The sequence below is a fragment of the Cnephaeus nilssonii genome, assembly GCF_951640355.1.
Source record: "Cnephaeus nilssonii genome assembly, chromosome: 18".
Lineage (NCBI taxonomy): Eukaryota > Metazoa > Chordata > Mammalia > Chiroptera > Vespertilionidae > Cnephaeus > Cnephaeus nilssonii.
In genome coordinates, this window is record NC_137089.1 from 20,959,706 (window position 1) to 20,979,334 (window position 19,629).

General features: G+C 34.2%; 1 protein-coding gene across 3 annotated transcripts in view; it reads right to left on the reverse strand.

Moving 5' to 3' along the window:
• The window catches only part of CSMD3 (CUB and Sushi multiple domains 3), a gene marked incomplete at both ends in the record, with an annotated part of 911,147 nt that overhangs the window by 149,466 nt on the left and 742,052 nt on the right, over positions 1-19,629 (reverse strand). For 2 of the 3 annotated variants that reach the window (XM_079795926.1, XM_079795925.1), the window contains 3 exons: positions 3,206-3,409; positions 4,993-5,088; positions 5,594-5,707. In XM_079795926.1, the coding sequence (XP_079652052.1) occupies positions 3,206-3,409; positions 4,993-5,088; positions 5,594-5,707 (414 nt within the window). The remainder of the gene's footprint in view (positions 1-3,205; positions 3,410-4,992; positions 5,089-5,593; positions 5,708-19,629) is intronic. The other variant, XM_079795927.1, reaches the window with a different exon arrangement.

Below are 19,629 nucleotides of genomic sequence, written 5' to 3' on the forward strand. Positions count from 1 at the left end.
CCCATGGATGCTCTCAATGAACTTTGGCTCCACTAACTGGTTTTTGTCCTCGACTTCATTCTTCGATTTCACAAGATAATGAACTCAGACTCAACATCCCATATTTTGGTTTTAATTTGACCTCAAGAAAAATTCAGAAAATAACGGTTCTTTGTTAAAATCCAATCATTAAACTAATGCGTATTGAACACTTATTATGTGCCAGACAGATCCTCTCTCAGTGGAGTAGAAAAAACAACAACAATATAGTGGCAGGGGAGAGGTCAAGAAGATTAAACAAAGTTTAAAAACTATATAATATAGTGGGTTGTTGCTGTAAAAGAAAAGCAGGGTAAGGATGAAGAGAACAAATGGAGGATGGACAACAGAATATTATTTTAGATAGGATATCCAGGGAAAATAACGAAGTAATTCAGTAAACCCAAAAGAAATCTCAAGGATGCATGTACCAAGGAAAAGAAATACAAAGTTCAATGTTTTATCCATTAACAGATATTGAAAATGAACACAAATTATAGCTAATGCTTTAATATCAATATATAACTCTGTACTCAACTCCTATTTGAATCTTTAAGACATAAGCCTTTTCTTTTTTGAATATTTTAAGACAACAAATTTCGGTCAGAATATTTGAATCTAAAAATATTTATAGTTAAAAAATAGAAATGCAAAGTATATTTTCACTTATGGAAAGATGAGCAGTTGGACCAAATGGTAAAACCTAAGCTGAGCCATCATCTAACTGTCACTTAAAATCATCGCCTTTCTACTTCCTGTCTCCCACAGGCCCCTATGTCCTTCTGTTAGTATTCCGTTTTCTATAGGGTGAAATATTTTTTAAGTGGTATAAGGTAATATGTCCTTTTCATGTGATCTTGGCAGGAAATAGAAGTTATCTGACACAATTTCTATCTCTAAGTATGCACTTTCAAACCAATAAAAAATGAAATGTGGTCTGTTCTATGTTTAAAGATGCTCCACAGATGCAGTGGCAAGTTTCTCAAAAAGCCCCGGGAATCTATAAAGAGATAGGTTTTTGACAAAGAGATTGTAATGGCTCCTCAGTATGTTATCTGTTGACCTTAAAGGAGAAACTGTGGCTGAAACCATCTAGACAGAGGACAGTACATTAACATTTTAATGTCAGCCACAGATTTGCATAATCTTTCCTGACTGGTAGAAGCACCTTGCTGAGATGAATCCATTATTGAATGCTGTAAAAAAAAATTATTCAATGATGTAAAAAAAATTCCTTTTATTTACATGGAATTTTACTTCTGATAGCAAAAACAATGGGATTAGCAAATGGATATGTTTGACATACAAAAAACTTTATAATAATCATATAGGAGTTTTACTCTAAACAAAAATAGTTTATGTTTTAAAAATTTAGGGTTTTTATTCTCCACCTTCCAAAATATTCTTTTTTTTTCTTCATTTTTCTTTCCTCATCCTAAAATATTCTTTCTTTTTTCTCTTTTCTTTAATAGCAGTTCATTTATCCCCTTTTATCTTCTTCCTCTTTCTACTTCTATCTTATCATCATATCTTCATGCATAAAAGAAATTTTCTTGGATAATGTAATGTTTAAATTTTGCAGGGTTAGAAAAACACAGAGTGCAAACCATTAGTTAAATATATATTTTCAAGGCCAATTAGAATTGTAGTGATTGTTATTTTAATTTTAACCTTATTTTTAACCCTTGCAAACAATGAAAACAAACCAAATATAATTATATGCATATTTAAAAAAAATCTTTCCTCTTTAACTATTTGTTCTTTTTTAAAAATTATATTTTATTGATTTTTTACAGAGAGGAAGGGCAAGGGATAGAGAGTTAGAAACATCAATGAGAGAGAAACATCAATCAGCTGCCTCCTGCACACCCCCTACTGGGGATGTGCCCGCAACCAAGGTACATGCCCTGGACCGGAATCGAACCTGGGACACTTGAGTCCAAAGGCCGACTCTCTATCCGCTGAACCAAACCAGCCAGGGCTAACTATTTGTTCTTAAATGCAGCAACTGATGGAAAGAAATTTCTGTCTCTCTAAAGAGCTTATTGTAACAAATAATTATTTTAATTCTAAAAAAAATCGTCATGGTATTTCCTCAAAGCCTTTCTTAAAAATTTTAAGTGTAAAGGAAAATATTGCATTCAGGGAATGCTAAATTAGTAGAATTGGAAAGAATGACACAGATACCATGTTTTAGTCCTTTCCAAGATGCAAAATCTTATGTGAAACATAAATTTTAAATATAACTTTAAAGTGTTATTAAATTAACCTATCAACAAATAAAAATCAATAATATCAAATACTTTATCAATACAGCATATAAATTCTATATTTCAGATCTAATACCTTTAGAATCTCCTGATTCTATGGTGGAGGACTTGGTAACAACAAAAACAACTTAATTTTAGAATATATACTAGGCTCCAAGAACTCTGCCAAGGCTTTAAATCATTCAATAGCTACAATAAACCTAAGGAAAGTCCTCTTATTTTTTTTTAATCCATATGGGAATCGAGAATCATATTATGTAAATTTTCCAGGATTATGTAGTAACTCACTGCTCTTCAGTGTTACAATAAAAGCCCAGACTGTTACTCAAGAATTAATTAACCCTATTCTGAGAACCTACTACACTTCCCAGCTGTTAGGATTTTATTCAGCTTTACATGATTCTTTACAACTTTATCCCATTAATTAGGACATTAACATAAGTATACAAACAGATATTTTAAAGAGTAACTCACAGCATTACATTTCAGTACCTATACTGCATATATAGCTACTTTAATAAGCTTCTGTGAGCTTTAAAAGACATGCAAATTCTTTACATATTGGCATAGAATTCTTTGCATAAACTTTTAAAAATGAAAAATAATATTTATTTCAATAATCCCTTATTAGGAGCATTCAAATTCTGTTATTGGAAATATGTTGTACATTTTATCCATATAAATCAATAAGTGAGGAAACTTTCCAGCTAATTCAAAACAAACTATTTTTCATTGATTGTAGCACACCCCAATTGCATCAAATATCTACTCTAACTTGCAAATTTAGGTACATTATAACTAATAAAATAATTAAAAATCAATGTATAAGATCTGAAGCAGAAATAGTAAAAGATGCAAGATAATTAATTTTGATATAAAGTATGTACAATGACAAAGCATAGAAATGTACTACTCACCCATACAGGTGGGTAAGGAATCATTCCACTGGGCCAAAGAATTGGGCACTGTGTCACACCTAATTGCAATGGAACCATGGAGAATATATCCTGGGTTGCATTCAAAAAGAACCAATGAACCAACAGCAAATTCATTGCCAATCCTTCTTCCGAATCTTGGTTCAGGCACAGAACTGCACTGTGTAGAACTTGTTCTAGGAACAGCTGCACACAAACAATTACTGGTTTTAACTTCTATTTGGTAGAGAAATACAGACTTCAAAATGTAGCTTTTTAAGATTTCAAAGAAATCTCCACCCTTTATGAAAACTTCAATTAAAAATTTGAACACATTTCTAAAAGTTTTAAAATTAATACAGAATACAACTTAAAATGAATATTGTCACCAAAGATCTTTTAGTTAAAAATATTTTGCTTCATTCCTTTAAACATCAACTAAATTATTTTTCTATTTTTTTTGTTTCACCAAACTCTTATTTTTATAGCAAAGTAGTATGAGTTATATATTTCAATTTTGGGGATGATCACTGAATAATATATATATATTTTTCTTTTTAAACTGATATACTGAGGTCCAAAAATACATGCCAGATTACATGAAGTAATGTCACAATTTTTTTCAGTAGTTGTTTCTTAAAAACATAGATTTTAAAAAGGAAACACAACACTTTATTAATTTCATAGCATGTTTACAAACTTAGTGTTCAAAACATGTTTGTTATTGACGAATACTATAACTACATTCAGACTAAGCAGAAGTCAGACAGATTAACAACAATAGTTTATCTTTTAGTAATCGTACAACATCAAATGTGAAATTGCCCTTAGAATTATTATGTTCTTTAATTGTGAGGGTGTTTTGTTTTGTTTTGTTTTGTTTTTTGGTTTAGTAAAATAGAATGATAACAGGATGTTTTTTCTTTTTAAAACACATACAAATGGGATTACAGAGTTTGACAACAGCCCAAAAAATGATATGATGAAATCCAAATAGATTGATTCCTATTATGTGATTAGAATAAAAGTAATTCAACTTTTAATAGTGCCTTTAAAATTCATAATACCCCACATTGTTTACAGAGGGAATACTATTAAAAATAAAACAGTGTAATATAACCAATATTATAAATGGACTAAGAGGGTTTAATAAAAATATCAAATCACAAATGATTATAATTCTTAAGAAAGTTCAAGATACATTTGAGAATACTACATGATCACATATATCTAAAACAAAATATTTCAAATAATACCTAAATTTAGGTTAATGATAATATAGAAAATTATCCATAAAAGGTGAGAAAAACTGTGTAAACCGATGTTCAATTGCACAAAAATATTTAGTAGCCATGAAGAACATTTGAATTTTCCTGAGAATGAGAAACTAAAATTTTTGAATGAAGTAATGATTTCCTTGGCATATCTAAGTACATCAGCACAGAATTTTGTACATATCAATTTAGAGATCTAGACTATGAGCAAAATAGATTATGCAGAAACTAATGAACTGTCAGAAAAAAATAAGTGTTTTGAAAACAATATGTTGGAAGAAAGGAAAAATCATACTATTAACTTGAGAATGATAATGGAAGCAAAAGGTATTTTTTTACTTTGGCTAAGGTAATAGTGCTATAGTGATGGGTAAGGAACAGAGAAAAACTGTTAAAAGAAAAACAACTTTTATCTCTCCTATATGATTATGAGGATCTGATCATTCAATAACTCTGAACACAGCATGGAAATCAAAATCATTCCTTAGCGTGTTTCTAGGCTACCGGGTCACTTACCTTGATAAACAAAGTGAAATCCCTTAGCTGTTATTGGTCCAACTGAAGTAAATCGAATTGTGATCTGATTACCTGAACTCAGTGGAAGTGATTCTCCTACTCAACAAAACAAACACTAAGATATCATAAATAATTTCATTCAGTAAACCTAACAAATTATATTAATTTACACTGTCATTTGAAAATGTGAGTCTACGTTCTATCAAATTACGTCAAATATATCCTACCACTGACAATATATTTTCAATGGGTTCAGCTTTAATTGCAACTTTTTACTGGCAGGCTTTAATTACATTTTGATACATATCGCCTCATTCTTTAAAGAACCCTTAAATATCTTACATTACATTAAACACCAGAGACTAAGTGACTAAATATTATATTTACTTGATTACAATCCCAGCAAATGGTTGTATTGGTCTCAAGCATTTGATTTACTATTAATTGTGTTTCTATTTTTTTAAAAGAAATAACGAGTAATTCCAGTTTCAGTTTACTTTATCTCTAATATGGATGACATAAATCTCAACTTTCACTACAATATCAATCAAAGTCAGTCTTTAAGCAATAACTGATGCATGGCAGTTCTATTAAAGGATACCTGAATGGGATCCTGAGAGGGAAGATAACAGAGAAGATTGCTGAGTTGGCCCATCATACACCTCAACAACATCGTGGAGTGATGTCTGGAAAAATACAAACTGGCCAAACACCACTGATCAACAGGAACCAGGAGAAGCAAACAAATCACCAACCATCCAAAAACAAAAACAAAAAACAAACAAAAAAAAAATAGAAAGAGGAGGAGAGAGAGAACAAAGTATTACAATATAATAGTCATCTTTTTTCTACCTTTAACAAAAGGATAGGTGCCAATTGGTTGATATGCCTGACACATTTATTTCAGGTCATAAAAGTAATGACCATGGCCTAAAAGCAATAAGATTTTAGGAAGACTATTTTTTTAAAAAATAAATGAAATGTGTATAACATTTAATTTAGATCAGAAACCATATGGTTGGTGATTAATGTTTTATAAAAACTATTTTTTTTTAATTTTCCCATTGGTATTTTGATTCTTATCACTTTGTGACTCTCTTCTCTTTTTCTAATTTTTTTTTCCTCCTCTTTTATATGAAATAGAGAAAGTTTTAATTTGGGGGAACTTTTCTGTATATCACTTTTAAAATACTATACCATTATAAATAATAGTTTCACAGAAAAATATCAATAAGATACTTTTCAGGTATAGTGTTTAATCCACATTTATTGATAAACTTCTGCCAAAGTAAAGAAATTCAACTTATGATGCCTCAGTAATTGAGATATTATACAATTTTCTAAAGTGGTTGCTTTTTCATGGTAAGTACCAAAGGAGATTTATAAGTGTCTCTTTAACTTAATTTCATACTTTTCCTTAAATTCTATACTAACTTTATGTGCAGAAACTACCCAAACTATAACTTAAAATATCTTGCTCCAGAAGAGAAATCAGCTAGTATTTTGTGTTTTTTAAAAAAGAAATGGATAATAAAATTTATCCTTAAAACATTTCTTAGGTAGAAATACTATAGGGTTGAAAAGAACATGATTTTTTTAAAAAGTTTGATAATGTAAAAGCAAGGTAACTTTTAATAATTTCAAGATCACATTACTGTAATTAAACTATACAGTATAATATGTATATGTATGTGTATGTGTATATGTATATGTATATGTGTGTATATATATATATATAAAGTTCTTCATATTTTACACCTTAATCAAGGTTATGGTCATCCTTTGGTGGTTCTATGAAGACAGGCTAGTTCATTGGAAGCATGCTGAGTTTTGCATATGAACAGAACACACACACAAATACTGTATACAAAGCTATCCTTATTTTATTTTATTTTTGGGCCTGCTAAAATAAGCTGGTAATCTCAGTCCAGTTCTTTGTAGGGTAAAGAAGATGAACAGTTTCTGAACACTGAAGTGTTAAATTTCATAAATAATCCTTCTTACGCCATTTTCTAGAAGTCATGAAAGCAAAGTTATATTTTTACCTAGTCATATATATGTAGTAAATTATTTTAATGGTTTACAAGTCATATAAAACATTGTCAGTTCAGACCTTTTTAAAATATCCATATTTTGGTCTACCAAATCAAAGCTATTTCAAAAATACTCCAAAAGATATTAGCACAGATTTTGTTTTCTGTTTTTCCATTTGTTTAGATTGGCGTTTGGATTACCTGCTTTCAAATGTGTCTTTAAAAGTTTCTATTATAATTGCAGACATTGCCACTGTCTTTTCTTATACAGGAACTATCACAGGGGCTTTGCTAAATCAAGTACACTGTGCAACAAAGCTCTTGACAGATAACATTCTTTCTTTACATCTTTTTGGGAGTCATTAGAAAAAAACATTAAGGTTCAACATCCTTTACTCTTTATACCTAAATATCTCAAAGTTCCATTAGGAAGCATGTCTAATTTCCAAGCAAACTGCTACATTTACAAACAACATCTAAAACAACCAAACTACACAGTGATCCAAGAGCTTTTTCTAAGGAAAAACAAAAACCAAGCACAAAATCTCCTTTTTACTAGTTTGTAGGCTCTTGTTTTCAATTGTTATTTCTCTACCAGTACACCAGAGTTTTGTACCATCTGTAAATTGAGTATGTAGACCCAGCATGTCAAACTCGTGGCCCACAGGCCATATGCCTAGTTGATTTGGCCCATGTTAGCCTTTGAGTTTGACATGCTTGATGTAGACTGTAACATTTAACAATATAGCCATTAACCATTTATTTGCATTATGTTAAGTAAAGAAAACTGTAGGACATGCTCTGTCATTATAGACTCATGCCTATAATGTATTGTAGTAATTCTAAAGTGAGGTTAGGGAAAATAAAGAAATGTAGGGGGTTAGGGAGGGAAGTGTTGAAACCTGTTTCATTAAGCAATCAGTAAGCTACTTTTCTTTAACTATGACCTAACTTTGCATTAACATGGCCAGAGGAAATTCTATTCTATTCCATTCTTATTTTTTCATATAACGACTCCTTTTATTTATCTAAGCATAGTTGGTATACAATGTTATATTAGTTATATTATTTTCAGGCATCTAATATAATTACTCGATATTTATATTTTTATACCTTACAGTGTGATCACCCCAGTAAGTCTAGTAATCATCTGTCACTGTGCAAACATATCACGGTTTGTTGATATTATTGACTATATTCCCCTTCACATTTTTCACCCATCTTCCCAGCCCTCTGCCCTTGGCCAATGGAAAATTTTAATTAAAAATAGCTTCTATTAGAATAAAAATGTTATTTTTGAGAGGATACTGAACCATTATATCAAAGATGACACTTTTAAGTACATTTTAATAAGTTTTTTATAGTATGAAGAATCAAGAACACTTGCACAACAGATCTGATATTTACACATTATCAGGCTAACAATTGTCTTACTGAACATTACAATTCTGAACCAAATCCCCCCCTTCTCAGCCAGAAATTTTAAGAATTAAATGGTAACCCTAGTGTTTGTTTTGCCATTCTGTCTGTAAATGTTTTAATTTACTTAGTTTTCTTATGTCCAGATAGCAGCAGGCCTTCTGCTTGTAAAATATTCTGAATGGCCAACTGCACCCTTTGTATGTTTGAGACTGATGTAGGAAAACATTGTGAAAGACTTTAAGGTGGACCAAAAGATAACTGGTTATTAATTTTTGTAAACAATATATTGTCCAACACACCCTTCTGAGTAGCCTGTGTTTATGGGGGCTCTGGTATATGCAGTGGATTATTAATAATCTACTGGACAGACTTGTTTTATATCTATTTGTAAATTCATTTCATCTATCTATCTATCTATCTATCTATCTATCTATCTATCTACCTATCTATCTATCTATCATCTCCGTTTATTTGAATTCTCTTTAGAACCACTATAGCATCTTCCCTCATTAATTCATGACTTAAATTTATATATAAACGTTTATTTGTATTTGTATGGGAGCCATGATCATGCCCTCTTTAAAACAAAACAAAAAAAATTAAATTAAAAACATTTTAACACAGATCTAGATGATGATACTTCAACTTAATGGCTAGACCAGTGGTCGGCAAACTCATTAGTCAACAGAGCCAAATATCAACAGTACAACGATTGAAATTTCTTTTGAGGGCCACATTTTTTAAACTTAAACTTCTTCTAATGCCACTTCTTCAAAATAGACTCGCCCAGGCCGTGGTATTTTGTGGAAGAGCCACAATCAAGGGGCCAAAGAGCCGCATGTGGCTCGCGAGCCGCGGTTTGCCAACCACTGGGCTAGACCACCCTTCTATTTCTAGGACTATAATTAACTCCCATAGCATGGGCTGCTTATGTCTTCTGGAATCATTAGCAACAGTATGTCTTCTTTCTTATTTTCCAACAGAGACACTGAATTCTAGGCATCTCAGCTCCAAGTTTCTTCCCTTTTCTCTAGAGATGTGCATGTAGATATGAAAAGCACTTTACTCTTAGGCCATTAGAGTAGGCTATACACACCAAGCTGCTTCTTAGAAAAACATCATTTTAAAGGAACTTTTTTTCCTTCTTCAAGTGTAATAGATGTAAAAATGTTTTAACTCTTTTGTTAAAAAAGGCATATTTATAACATTATGTAAGCTTAAAAAAATAAAAGGGAAGCCTAGTAAGAAATAAACATGTAAAATATCCCTACACATAAGCTTATGCATACATCTATTATTATGCCTGAAACTACTTCTGAGCCTCTTATTTTCCATACATTTTATTATAGAATACAGTTTATTAATTCAACTAATATTTATTGATTCTGATCTATGATGTACCAGCATGGCATGCAGCTAGACAGACATGAGTAGACCCCCTTAGAGGAGGAACAAGGATGGCTGGAAAATAGCTTCTTATGATTTCAATACAAGCCCTTGTATGGGCTCTCTCTTAAGCATTCAGCCCTCAGGACAATGAGGTTCTGACCTGTATCAAATAATCTTACCAATAAAGCCTTGGGCCTGTTGACCACAGCGACAGAGCTTTGGTCAAGCAGAGATAACATCTAGGCCTCCGCTGTATTTCAGCTCCAGGCCCAGAAAAGCAGCAAGGCCAGGTGGCATGATGCCATGGCTAACATCAGGACTATATGCAGTGACTAATGACCTACCCCCTAGCCCTGACCAATTAGTAGAGACCACTACCCTGAAAGGACACACCTGGAAAAGCTACAACCTCCCCAAATATCCCACCTTTGGAGAGGAAATAAATACTCCCAGGACAGAGGACCCAGCACTTTTTCTCTTGAGAATGCCAGGATCGTTCCCCACCCCCTCCTCACATGCTCTGATTCTGGAGCACACCCTTTCTTCTTCCCCTGGGTATGGTACCTTTGCCTTTCCCTCTCCTGAGCTCCAAGGGCCCTTCTTTTGCCTCTGTACCTTGTTTCCTGAGCCCACGAAGCCCAGCTGGTTCACATTTATCTCTATGACTTTCTAAATAAACTTTTTCTTATACTTGAGTCTTGGCTCTGAATTCTCTTAGCTAGAACGCAAGTGCTGAGGCTGTAGAACCCAAGTGCAATTGCTGATAACATAATCTTACTTTTCTTTGTAGCTAAAGCAAGATTTGTTTGACATCTAATTTTAATAGTATCATATTCAACCGATACAGAAAGGCAGGGTTCCCTTTATTGAGAAGTTTGGCCTGGTATAAATGTTCATTTAAATAGATTTCACCCTGGGCCCATGTGGCTCAGTTAGTTGGGCATTTTCTCATGCACTGAAAGGAAAAAAAATATATATATATATATATATATATATATATATATATATATATATATATATATATATGGTGTTATATATTCCAGTTCTTTTCCCTCTCACATCGATGTTTCTATCTCTAAAAATCAATAAAAAATCTTTAAATAAATAAATGTGTTTTAAGGGCCGTTTATTTCCTATTCTATACCATATTCTGTCAAGTCTTTTATCTATAATCATTTAACTCCTAACTTTGTCCATTGTGCTTAATTTAGTCAAACGTAAGTCCATAAGCAATGAGAGACTGCTTGGGATGGCATAAACAAACTTCTGAGCATTAGTATTGGCTAAATTTTTATATTTATATTTTTATTGAATTTATTGGGATGATATTGGTTAATAAAATTATATGGGTTTAAGGTGTACAATTTTATAATACATCATCTGTATATTGTATTGTGAATTCATCACCCCAAGTCAAGTCCCCTTCCATCACCATTTATTCCCCCTTTACCCTTTTCTACTCCCCCTTTCCCTCTGGTAATCACAATACTGCTGTTGTCTATGAGTTTGAGTTGTGGGTTTTTTTTTTGCTTAATCCCTTCACCTTTTTACCCAGTCCCCCACTACTCGTCCCTCTAACAACTGTCAGTCTGTTCTTTTATATCTATGAGTCTGTTTCTATTTTGTTTGTTAGTTTATTTTGTTCATTAGATCCACATATAAGTGAAATCATATGGTATCTGTCTTTCTCTGACTGGCTTATTTCACTTTGCATATTACTCTCCAGGTCCATCCATGCTGTCTCAAAAGGCAAGCTTTTCTTCTTTTTTAATGGCTATTTAGCTATTTTAAATAATGCTGCAATATACATAAGGGTGCACATATCCTTTAAAATTAGTGCTTAGGGTTTCTTCAGATATATTCGCAGAAGTGGAGTCACTGGGTCATAAGGCAATCACATGTTAACTCCATGCTGCTTTCCACCAGTGGCTGCACCAATCTGCATTCCAACCGGCAGAGCATAGGGTTTCCTTTTCTCCACATCCTGGCAGACACTTTTGGTTTGTGATTTATTGATGATAGCCTTTCTGACAGGTGTGAGGTAATATCTCATTATGGTTTTAATTTGCATCTCTCTGATGTTTACTGAGGTTGAGCATCTTTTCATATGCCTATTGGCCAGGATGGATGGATTTTTATAGTGCTCAGTACAGATCAACAGTCACTCTGAAAGTCTAATTGTGGAAAGTAGATACCTGCAGTGTGGCATAAAGCACTAAGTGGTTTTTAGTGCTCAGGGAAGTGTGGTTCTTTTTTTAGAATATAAATAAACAGAGATGTTAGAAGCTCCCTTTTCCACTAAACTGGACTCTGGAACATTGCTGAAACATTCCACGACTGCCTAAGCAAGTCAGGGACTTTTGGAAGTTACATTTAATTCTTGTTCCCTCAAAACAACTAGCTAGTCATTGTACAGAGGCTTACTGATTTAGTAATTCATTAACTTAGAATGAGGATAATAAAACAAACATGGACATGATTACTCTTATTCAGTGATCAGGATTGGAGTTATTGAATAAAAATAAAAATTGGGTTTATCAAATAAAGAAGGATTTCATTTTTGTTTTTGTAAATTTTGTTTTTCTCTCAGAAGGAAATATTTCACAGTGTATCTTAATGGCACACTAATGTGAGAAGAGAGAACCGCCCCCCCGCCCCCCCCCCCCCACACACACACACACACACTACCAGAATCAGATGGTGCCCTGGCTAACAACGGTTTTAGAAGACGGTGATTAAATTAAGATGGAAATGTCTAAGGGCTTATGGTGAATTTAGACCTGATTCAAACTTCCTTTGATGTAAACGAGTTCAAATTTGGTGGAGAATGGCAGTAGGTCTCTTTGCGCACTGGTGGTTCTACTAGTCAGATGGTTGTTGCCTTATTAATTATGGTACCAGATACTAAAATGACCAGGTTTCTTTGCTCCATGACAGAATGGATAAAGCAGTTTAAAGATTGTCAGCATCTCCAGCTGGAGTAGATTTAAAAGGACTAATGCTTTCACATTACCATTTTATGGGACTGAAAGGCCCTAATAAATGATGTAATAAGTGATATCAGGGCATTTTAGAAAACTATCTAATGAAGACTTAAGGATTCAAGTTCTGGGATCAGATTCTTTAGGATAGAATCCAGTATGTAACACACAGGAAAGTTTCTTTACCTTCTCATGCCTCAAGTTTCTCATTGGTCAACTAGGGATAATAAACATACCTAACCTAGTAGGACAAGTATCATATAAATTGCTACTTGTAAAACACTTTGGACGGTGACTCAAACATAGGAATACATATTAGTTCCTATTCCTAATAACTCAGCTATTGTTATTTGCTGATAATTCATTCTGAACATTTACTGATAGACTACATTTAATTGACCTTTGTTATTAGACAGCATATTGTATCTCATCCTATGATTTCCATATATGCATTTTTAGAACACATGATAGAACTAATTCTGTTAGCAGAGTATTAAAGCTATTTTGGTCAAGGTTCATTATGATTTCAAAATGGCTATGTACTTCTCTAACCACTTGATATTACATTCTATCCCTTTGGGTGGGATATGAAAATGTAATTAGCAGCTTTCTAACTGGGCAAAGAAAAGAGGAGCAAGGTCAGAGGGCATTCTACTTTTTTTTTTTTAACTCCCTTCTCATCATAATTCTGTGTCCCACTGTTGCAAAGGAAACTCCATTACAAAGAAATATTTTCACACATAAGGAAGTATGGGAAGAAAAAGAATTAGAAAATATACCGGTAAATTCCTATTATATTTCAGCTTGATTCTCAACATGCCTGTAACTGCTCTTTAAAAATCTACTCCTTGTTTAGTACTCTAGCGTTCATTTTGATTATTTTTGGCACTCAGACGGTTGTTCACTATGTTAATTTTTAAGTCACCCTGCTTTGCTAAATTTGCATTTTATTAACCAATTCAGTGTAGAAGAAAACTCACATACATTTACCCACACTACTAAACAGAATAGAAATAAAGAATATTCAAATGAAAGATATGTTTGAACTGTACTTGATTATACATAAAAAATGACTGCTAGTGACATAAGCAATCGTGATTTTAAAGGTTCTCTTATTTAAAAATAATTACAAGGTATCCAATTATAACTTCTAGTTTATAAAATATATAAATAAATGTTAAATATTATGAAAATTTACTCTCAAAAGCACCAAAAGGAAGAACTTTAAAAATAATCTCAAATCAAATCAGTGTGCTACTTATTTTTAAAAAGTCATCTAGTGGAAAAGTTTGGGGAAAAGGTGCATTAATTGATAAACTAATATGTGAGAGTATCATTAGTATTTTGGAAATACAATTTCTATAGAGTTAGATTTCAAATACTCTTAATTATTATTATAGTATAATAGCAGTAACTATGAACTTAGAATGAGGTGCTTTATACTAATACAGAATTTTCATTAACGTGAGTCATGTGAATCTCATAATAGTTATCTAAAGGGCTATTACAATCTCCCCTGGAAGCTTGGCTCCAACCTAGATGGTGGAGCCAGTCCTATGCGAAAGCAACAATCTGGAAGGAATAGGTTAGCAATTGGCCCTCTGTCTATATTGTGACCATTTGCTTACTACACAAATCTCAAAATTGCTCATTTGACATGCTGTAAACATACAGACATTGTAAAGACACCCATCTTATAGAAAATATAGTTAAATTTTCTTTAGTTTTTTCTAGGACCAAATATCTATTCAACTACAAACCAATAGCTTATCTGCAATTTAGCAGTTGTCACATTTGACAATAGCTGAAAATTAATTTGATGTTTAAGAAGCAATGAAATCAAGAAAAATACAGTAAGAAATTCTATAGCAAGTCTAAAAATTTAAAAAGAAAAACAAAGTGAAAAGTTTTAAGTGTTAGAATATTTTATTAACACTTTTTTAAAAAACTCAATTCCAATTTGGATGAGTGTTTTCCTTTAACATCCCTATGATTTTTTTTTCTACATATTTGGCATAATATGTCTTCCAAATACCAACCAGACCAGAAGATTTAGATCAGGAAAAAATTCTCATAGGGATAATAACATAAATTTGTGAGATATTTTTTTATTAGGAAATTTTCCACACATATACAAAATTGAGAGCATAGTAAAATAAACACCCATGAATGCATCATCCATTTTAAAAACTTATCAACATTTGCCAATTCTGTGTCATTTGTTTTCTCTTATCCCCAACCTAGGAAAGCTTTAGAGCAACTCCCAATATCATATCCTTTTCCCATAATGCTTATCTCTAACAGATAAGGATTTAAAAAATAAGCACAGTGTAGTTACCATATCTGAAAAAACAAGCCAAACAACAACAACTAACAATGTCTTTCTATCATTTAAAAACCATTTCTTGATTGCATTTCTAGATTTTTCTCCCCAGAAAGGTATTTTTTAGAGTTGCTTTGATCAAATCAGGATCCAAACAAAATTCATACATTTCATTTGGTTGCTCTGTCACTAAAGACTTCTATTGTATAGAATCCCTGACTCCCATCTTATTTTTAATATCATATACTTATGGAAAAATATGGGCCTTTTAAAGTTAGAGGGACTATAATAAGATACAATTCAACTAATTGAAATTTTACTATCATCTAGTTATATACATATATATATATATATATGTATATATATATGTATATATATATATACTGAAAAACATACCACATACCTTATAACCTTTCTAATCTCTTCTTTTAAAGAACTTAAAATTAAAATCCTATCTAATAAAAGAGTAATATGCAAATTAACCACCACTCCACTATACCCACAAGCCACGCCCACCAGCCATTCAGGAGTGAGTATGCAAATTAACCCAACCAAGATGGCTGCAGCCACAGAGTGAGCAGGAGGCTTGGGTTTCCCTGGCAATGGAGGAAGCCAAGCTTTCCGCACACTCTGGCAGGCCCAGGCCTCCACTCAAGGCTACAAAGTATCAATTATAGAAGATAAATAAATCCCAACAAAAATGGCAGCAGCCACGGAGCTAGAGAGAGCAGGATGCTTGAGTTGCCCCCGGCGATGGAGGAAGCCAAGCTTTCTGCACACCCAGGCAGGCCCAGGCCTCCACTCAAGGCTACAAAGTTTCAATTATAGAAGATAAATAAATCCCAACAAAAATGGCTGCAGCTGCAGAGCAAGCAGGAGGCTTGGCTCCGCTCAAGGCTAAAAAGTTTTAATTATAGAAGATAACTAAATCCCAGATACCAGGGCCTCCACTTGGGTCACCGGGGGGCATGGCCGGCCTGCAAATCACCACAGGCCTCTCGCCCAGGCCGCCCCATGCCCCAAGGGAACCCCCACCCTGATCTGGGACACCCTTCAAGGCAAACCAGCTGGCCCCCACCCACGCACCAGGCCTCTAATCTAATAAAAGAGTAATATGCAAATTGACCACATGTGGTCAAAGATGGCTGCCCCCATGTGGACATAAGATGACCACCACAAGATGGCCAGCAGGGGAGGGCAGTTGGGAGGGACCAGGCCTGCAGGAGAGGGCAGTTAGGGGTGACCAGGCCTACAGAGGAGGGCAGTTAGGGGCAAAAGGCTGGCAGAGGAGCAGTTAGGCATCAATCAGGCTGGCAGGGGCGTGGTTAGGGGGTGATCAGGCTGGCAGGCAGAAGCGGTTAGGGGCAATCAAGAAGACAGGCAGGCGAGCAGTTGGGAGCCAGCAGTCCTGGATTATGAGAGGGATGTCTGACTGCCCGTTTAGGCCCAATCCTACCGAGATCAGGCCTAAATGGGCAGTCAGACATCCCTCGAAGGGTCCCAGATTGGAGAGGGTGCAGGCTGGGCTGAGAGACACCCCCCTCCGCCCTCATGCATGAATTTCCTGCACCGGGCCTCTAGTAAAATATAATGTTATAAATAAAATAAAGTAAGTATTTATTTTTTTTAAATTTTGTCAAATGTGATTATTAGCAATAATGGTCAGTAGTAAACTTAACAATGAAAATAATAATAATAATAGATGATTTTGATAAAAACTTTATCAGTCATTTAGTCCAAATCATCAGATGCTATAAATATCTTTTCAGTCCCTATCCTTCCCTGGATAGTATATGCACACATAATGGTGTACAAAGGAGTTGGTGAAGTAATTCTACAGAATGTGTATTCAAGGAACACACTGAAATATATTAGTGGAAGAAAGGTCTTATTTATTGCTTCAGTTTCCCAAAAGATTTTCTTCTAATATTTTTCAGAAAAAATCTCAAACTGTTATCCATTATCAAAAAACTTTTTTTTATCTAGTGTGGAAAAGGGCTACACTTCTAAATACAACTAAAATAACACATCTCATCAATGCTGTCTTAACAACTTCTCTATCACTATCTCTGCTCTCATCACATAATTTTGACATTATCTTTATCGAAAGCACCTAATATGCATCCAGTTTCATGGCAAATATGCATACCTTTATTCAGTTAGTTTATTACCATGTGAAAAACACTAGACTAATTGTTGACAAATTTAAAACAAATGCAAGTTCTAGACCTTATAAATATGAATATATTTCAGCTTTTTATATAAAAACTAGAGGCCTGGCACACAAAAATTCGTGTACTGGGGGGGTGTCCCCTCAGCCCGGCCTGCCCCCTCTCACAGTTCTGGAGCCATCAGGGGATGTCCTACTGACAGCTTAGGCCTGCTCCCCATGCCTGATCAGGGGAAGGCACCGCCTCCATCACCCCCTCACTGCTGCTGACTCTGGCCTCCCTCTGTGGGAGGTGACCCAGTGATCAGGGGAAGGTGACGCCCCCATCATGCCTCTGCTGCTGCCACTGCCAGCCACGTGGCTGCCTGAGCCTCAGCCCTGGCAGCCACCGCAGTTTGCCTGAGCCACGGCCTGGCCCTTGTTGCCTGGGCAGTGGCAGCTGCCATTTGTGGCTTGCCTGATCCTTGGGCCAGACCTGGGCAGCGGCAGCCGCCATCTGCGGCTTGCCTGAGCCTCAGGCAGCCGATGCAGCTTTGTCCAGAAGGACACAGTGTCAAGTCCCCGCCCACCCGCGCACACCTTGCCAAGCATGCAGCCCTGCCCACCCGTGTGCGCCTGCTGATCAGTCATTATGGCGTGATGGCGTGACAACCGATGAACATATTCGCTCTTTATTATACAGGATATTTTACTAGAAATTCAGTTAAGTATACAGATAGAATAAAAGAAATTTGAGATGATTCTTTTTTCCTTCACTTGGTAATTAATAGATATGTTAAACTAATCTTCCATTGACCTAGTAAAATCCCATTTTTGAGAGGTGTCCTTTTATTTACAAAGAACTGCATCTCATGGAAAATAGTGATACAAAGGCCAGTGGTGATTAATAAAAGGTGGTCTCATACCAGATCAATCTACAACCTATAAATGGATTATGTTGGAAAGATAATGCCAGCAGGATCTTAAGATTTTAAAACGGACACTCTCATGGAAACAGTATACAAACGATAGGTGCCCAGATGAACTCACAAAATCAATTTGACCTGAAATCAGTGTAATTCATGAAAACAACAGGAATTTTAACTGGACAAGAAATTTCACAATCATCTGGTTCAATTACGTGTTCTAGAAACAAGATAACTGAGGCTCAAAAAGGTTGAATAATTGATTTGTAGCATCAATCCCATAAGAGGGTACATTCTAAGTTCCAATTAGAATAGCAAGAAACATATCCCAGCAGGATTTGGGATCAACTGGGAGAAGATAGTTTAAAACCTCTGACACAAATGGAAAACATTGCTTAGTCTTATTTTGCCTGTACTGTTACACTCAAAGATGTCTAAGTTGATCATTAAGGTGGAGAAATGGGAAAAAAGTGAAGTCTTTACACTCAACTGCAGTATGTTCACATTGGAATAAGCATATGTGTAGCCTGAGAATGCCTGCTCCCTTGTTCTTAATTTAAATTAACGCTTTACTTTTGAGGTCCCATTCAAATTTTTTCTGCCTTATTTTCATCAGATTGTGTCTATCCTCACCCCTCACCCCCACCTTCAGAAGGTGAAAGCCCTAGGAAGTATTTTGTGATGAAGTATTTAAGTTCCTTGTGTTGTCTAGATATGTCAGAAGCTGTGAGGGGTAAAATAATTTTAAATAATCTAAATTACTTAATAAGCTATAATTCCAATGGAAATAGCTCCTATTATATAGTATAGAAGCATTTTACTTACATTTACAAAATTTATTCATAGAATTGTATAGAGCATTTAGCTGTTAACAGAAGCTGTGTGAAAAATGTGTTTTGGATGGTCTTCAATGGAAAAATGGTTGCAAATTAATCATTATGGCTCTTAAAGCAGAGGAAGCTAAAATAGCATCACCTTCACTCCTCCCAACTGACTTGTAAGAAGAGTTAACTGTTTAAAGCCCTGATCGATGGTAAAAATAGAAAAATATAATTTAAAAATGGATTTCAAAATACAACTCATCTATTAAATAATTTGATTCTAGTTATCATAACAAAGATAAGAATAATTAATGTTTTAACTAAATATTTAAAAATTAATTTATAATCACATTATAATTATTAGTTAATAACCTATATATAAGGAAACAGTTATCTGTGTATGTGACTAACTTGTATTATGTGTTATTAAATGGTTTACTAAGTTATAGTAACCAGCTTCAAAACACAAATAGAACACTTTCTTTTTCTTCAATGAATGAAATCTTTTTAGTGAAGCTTTTGTTAGGACTTTCACTGGAGATCAAGGACATAATATGTAATTCCTTAAATGTTGTTCAACTTCCCACAATCAT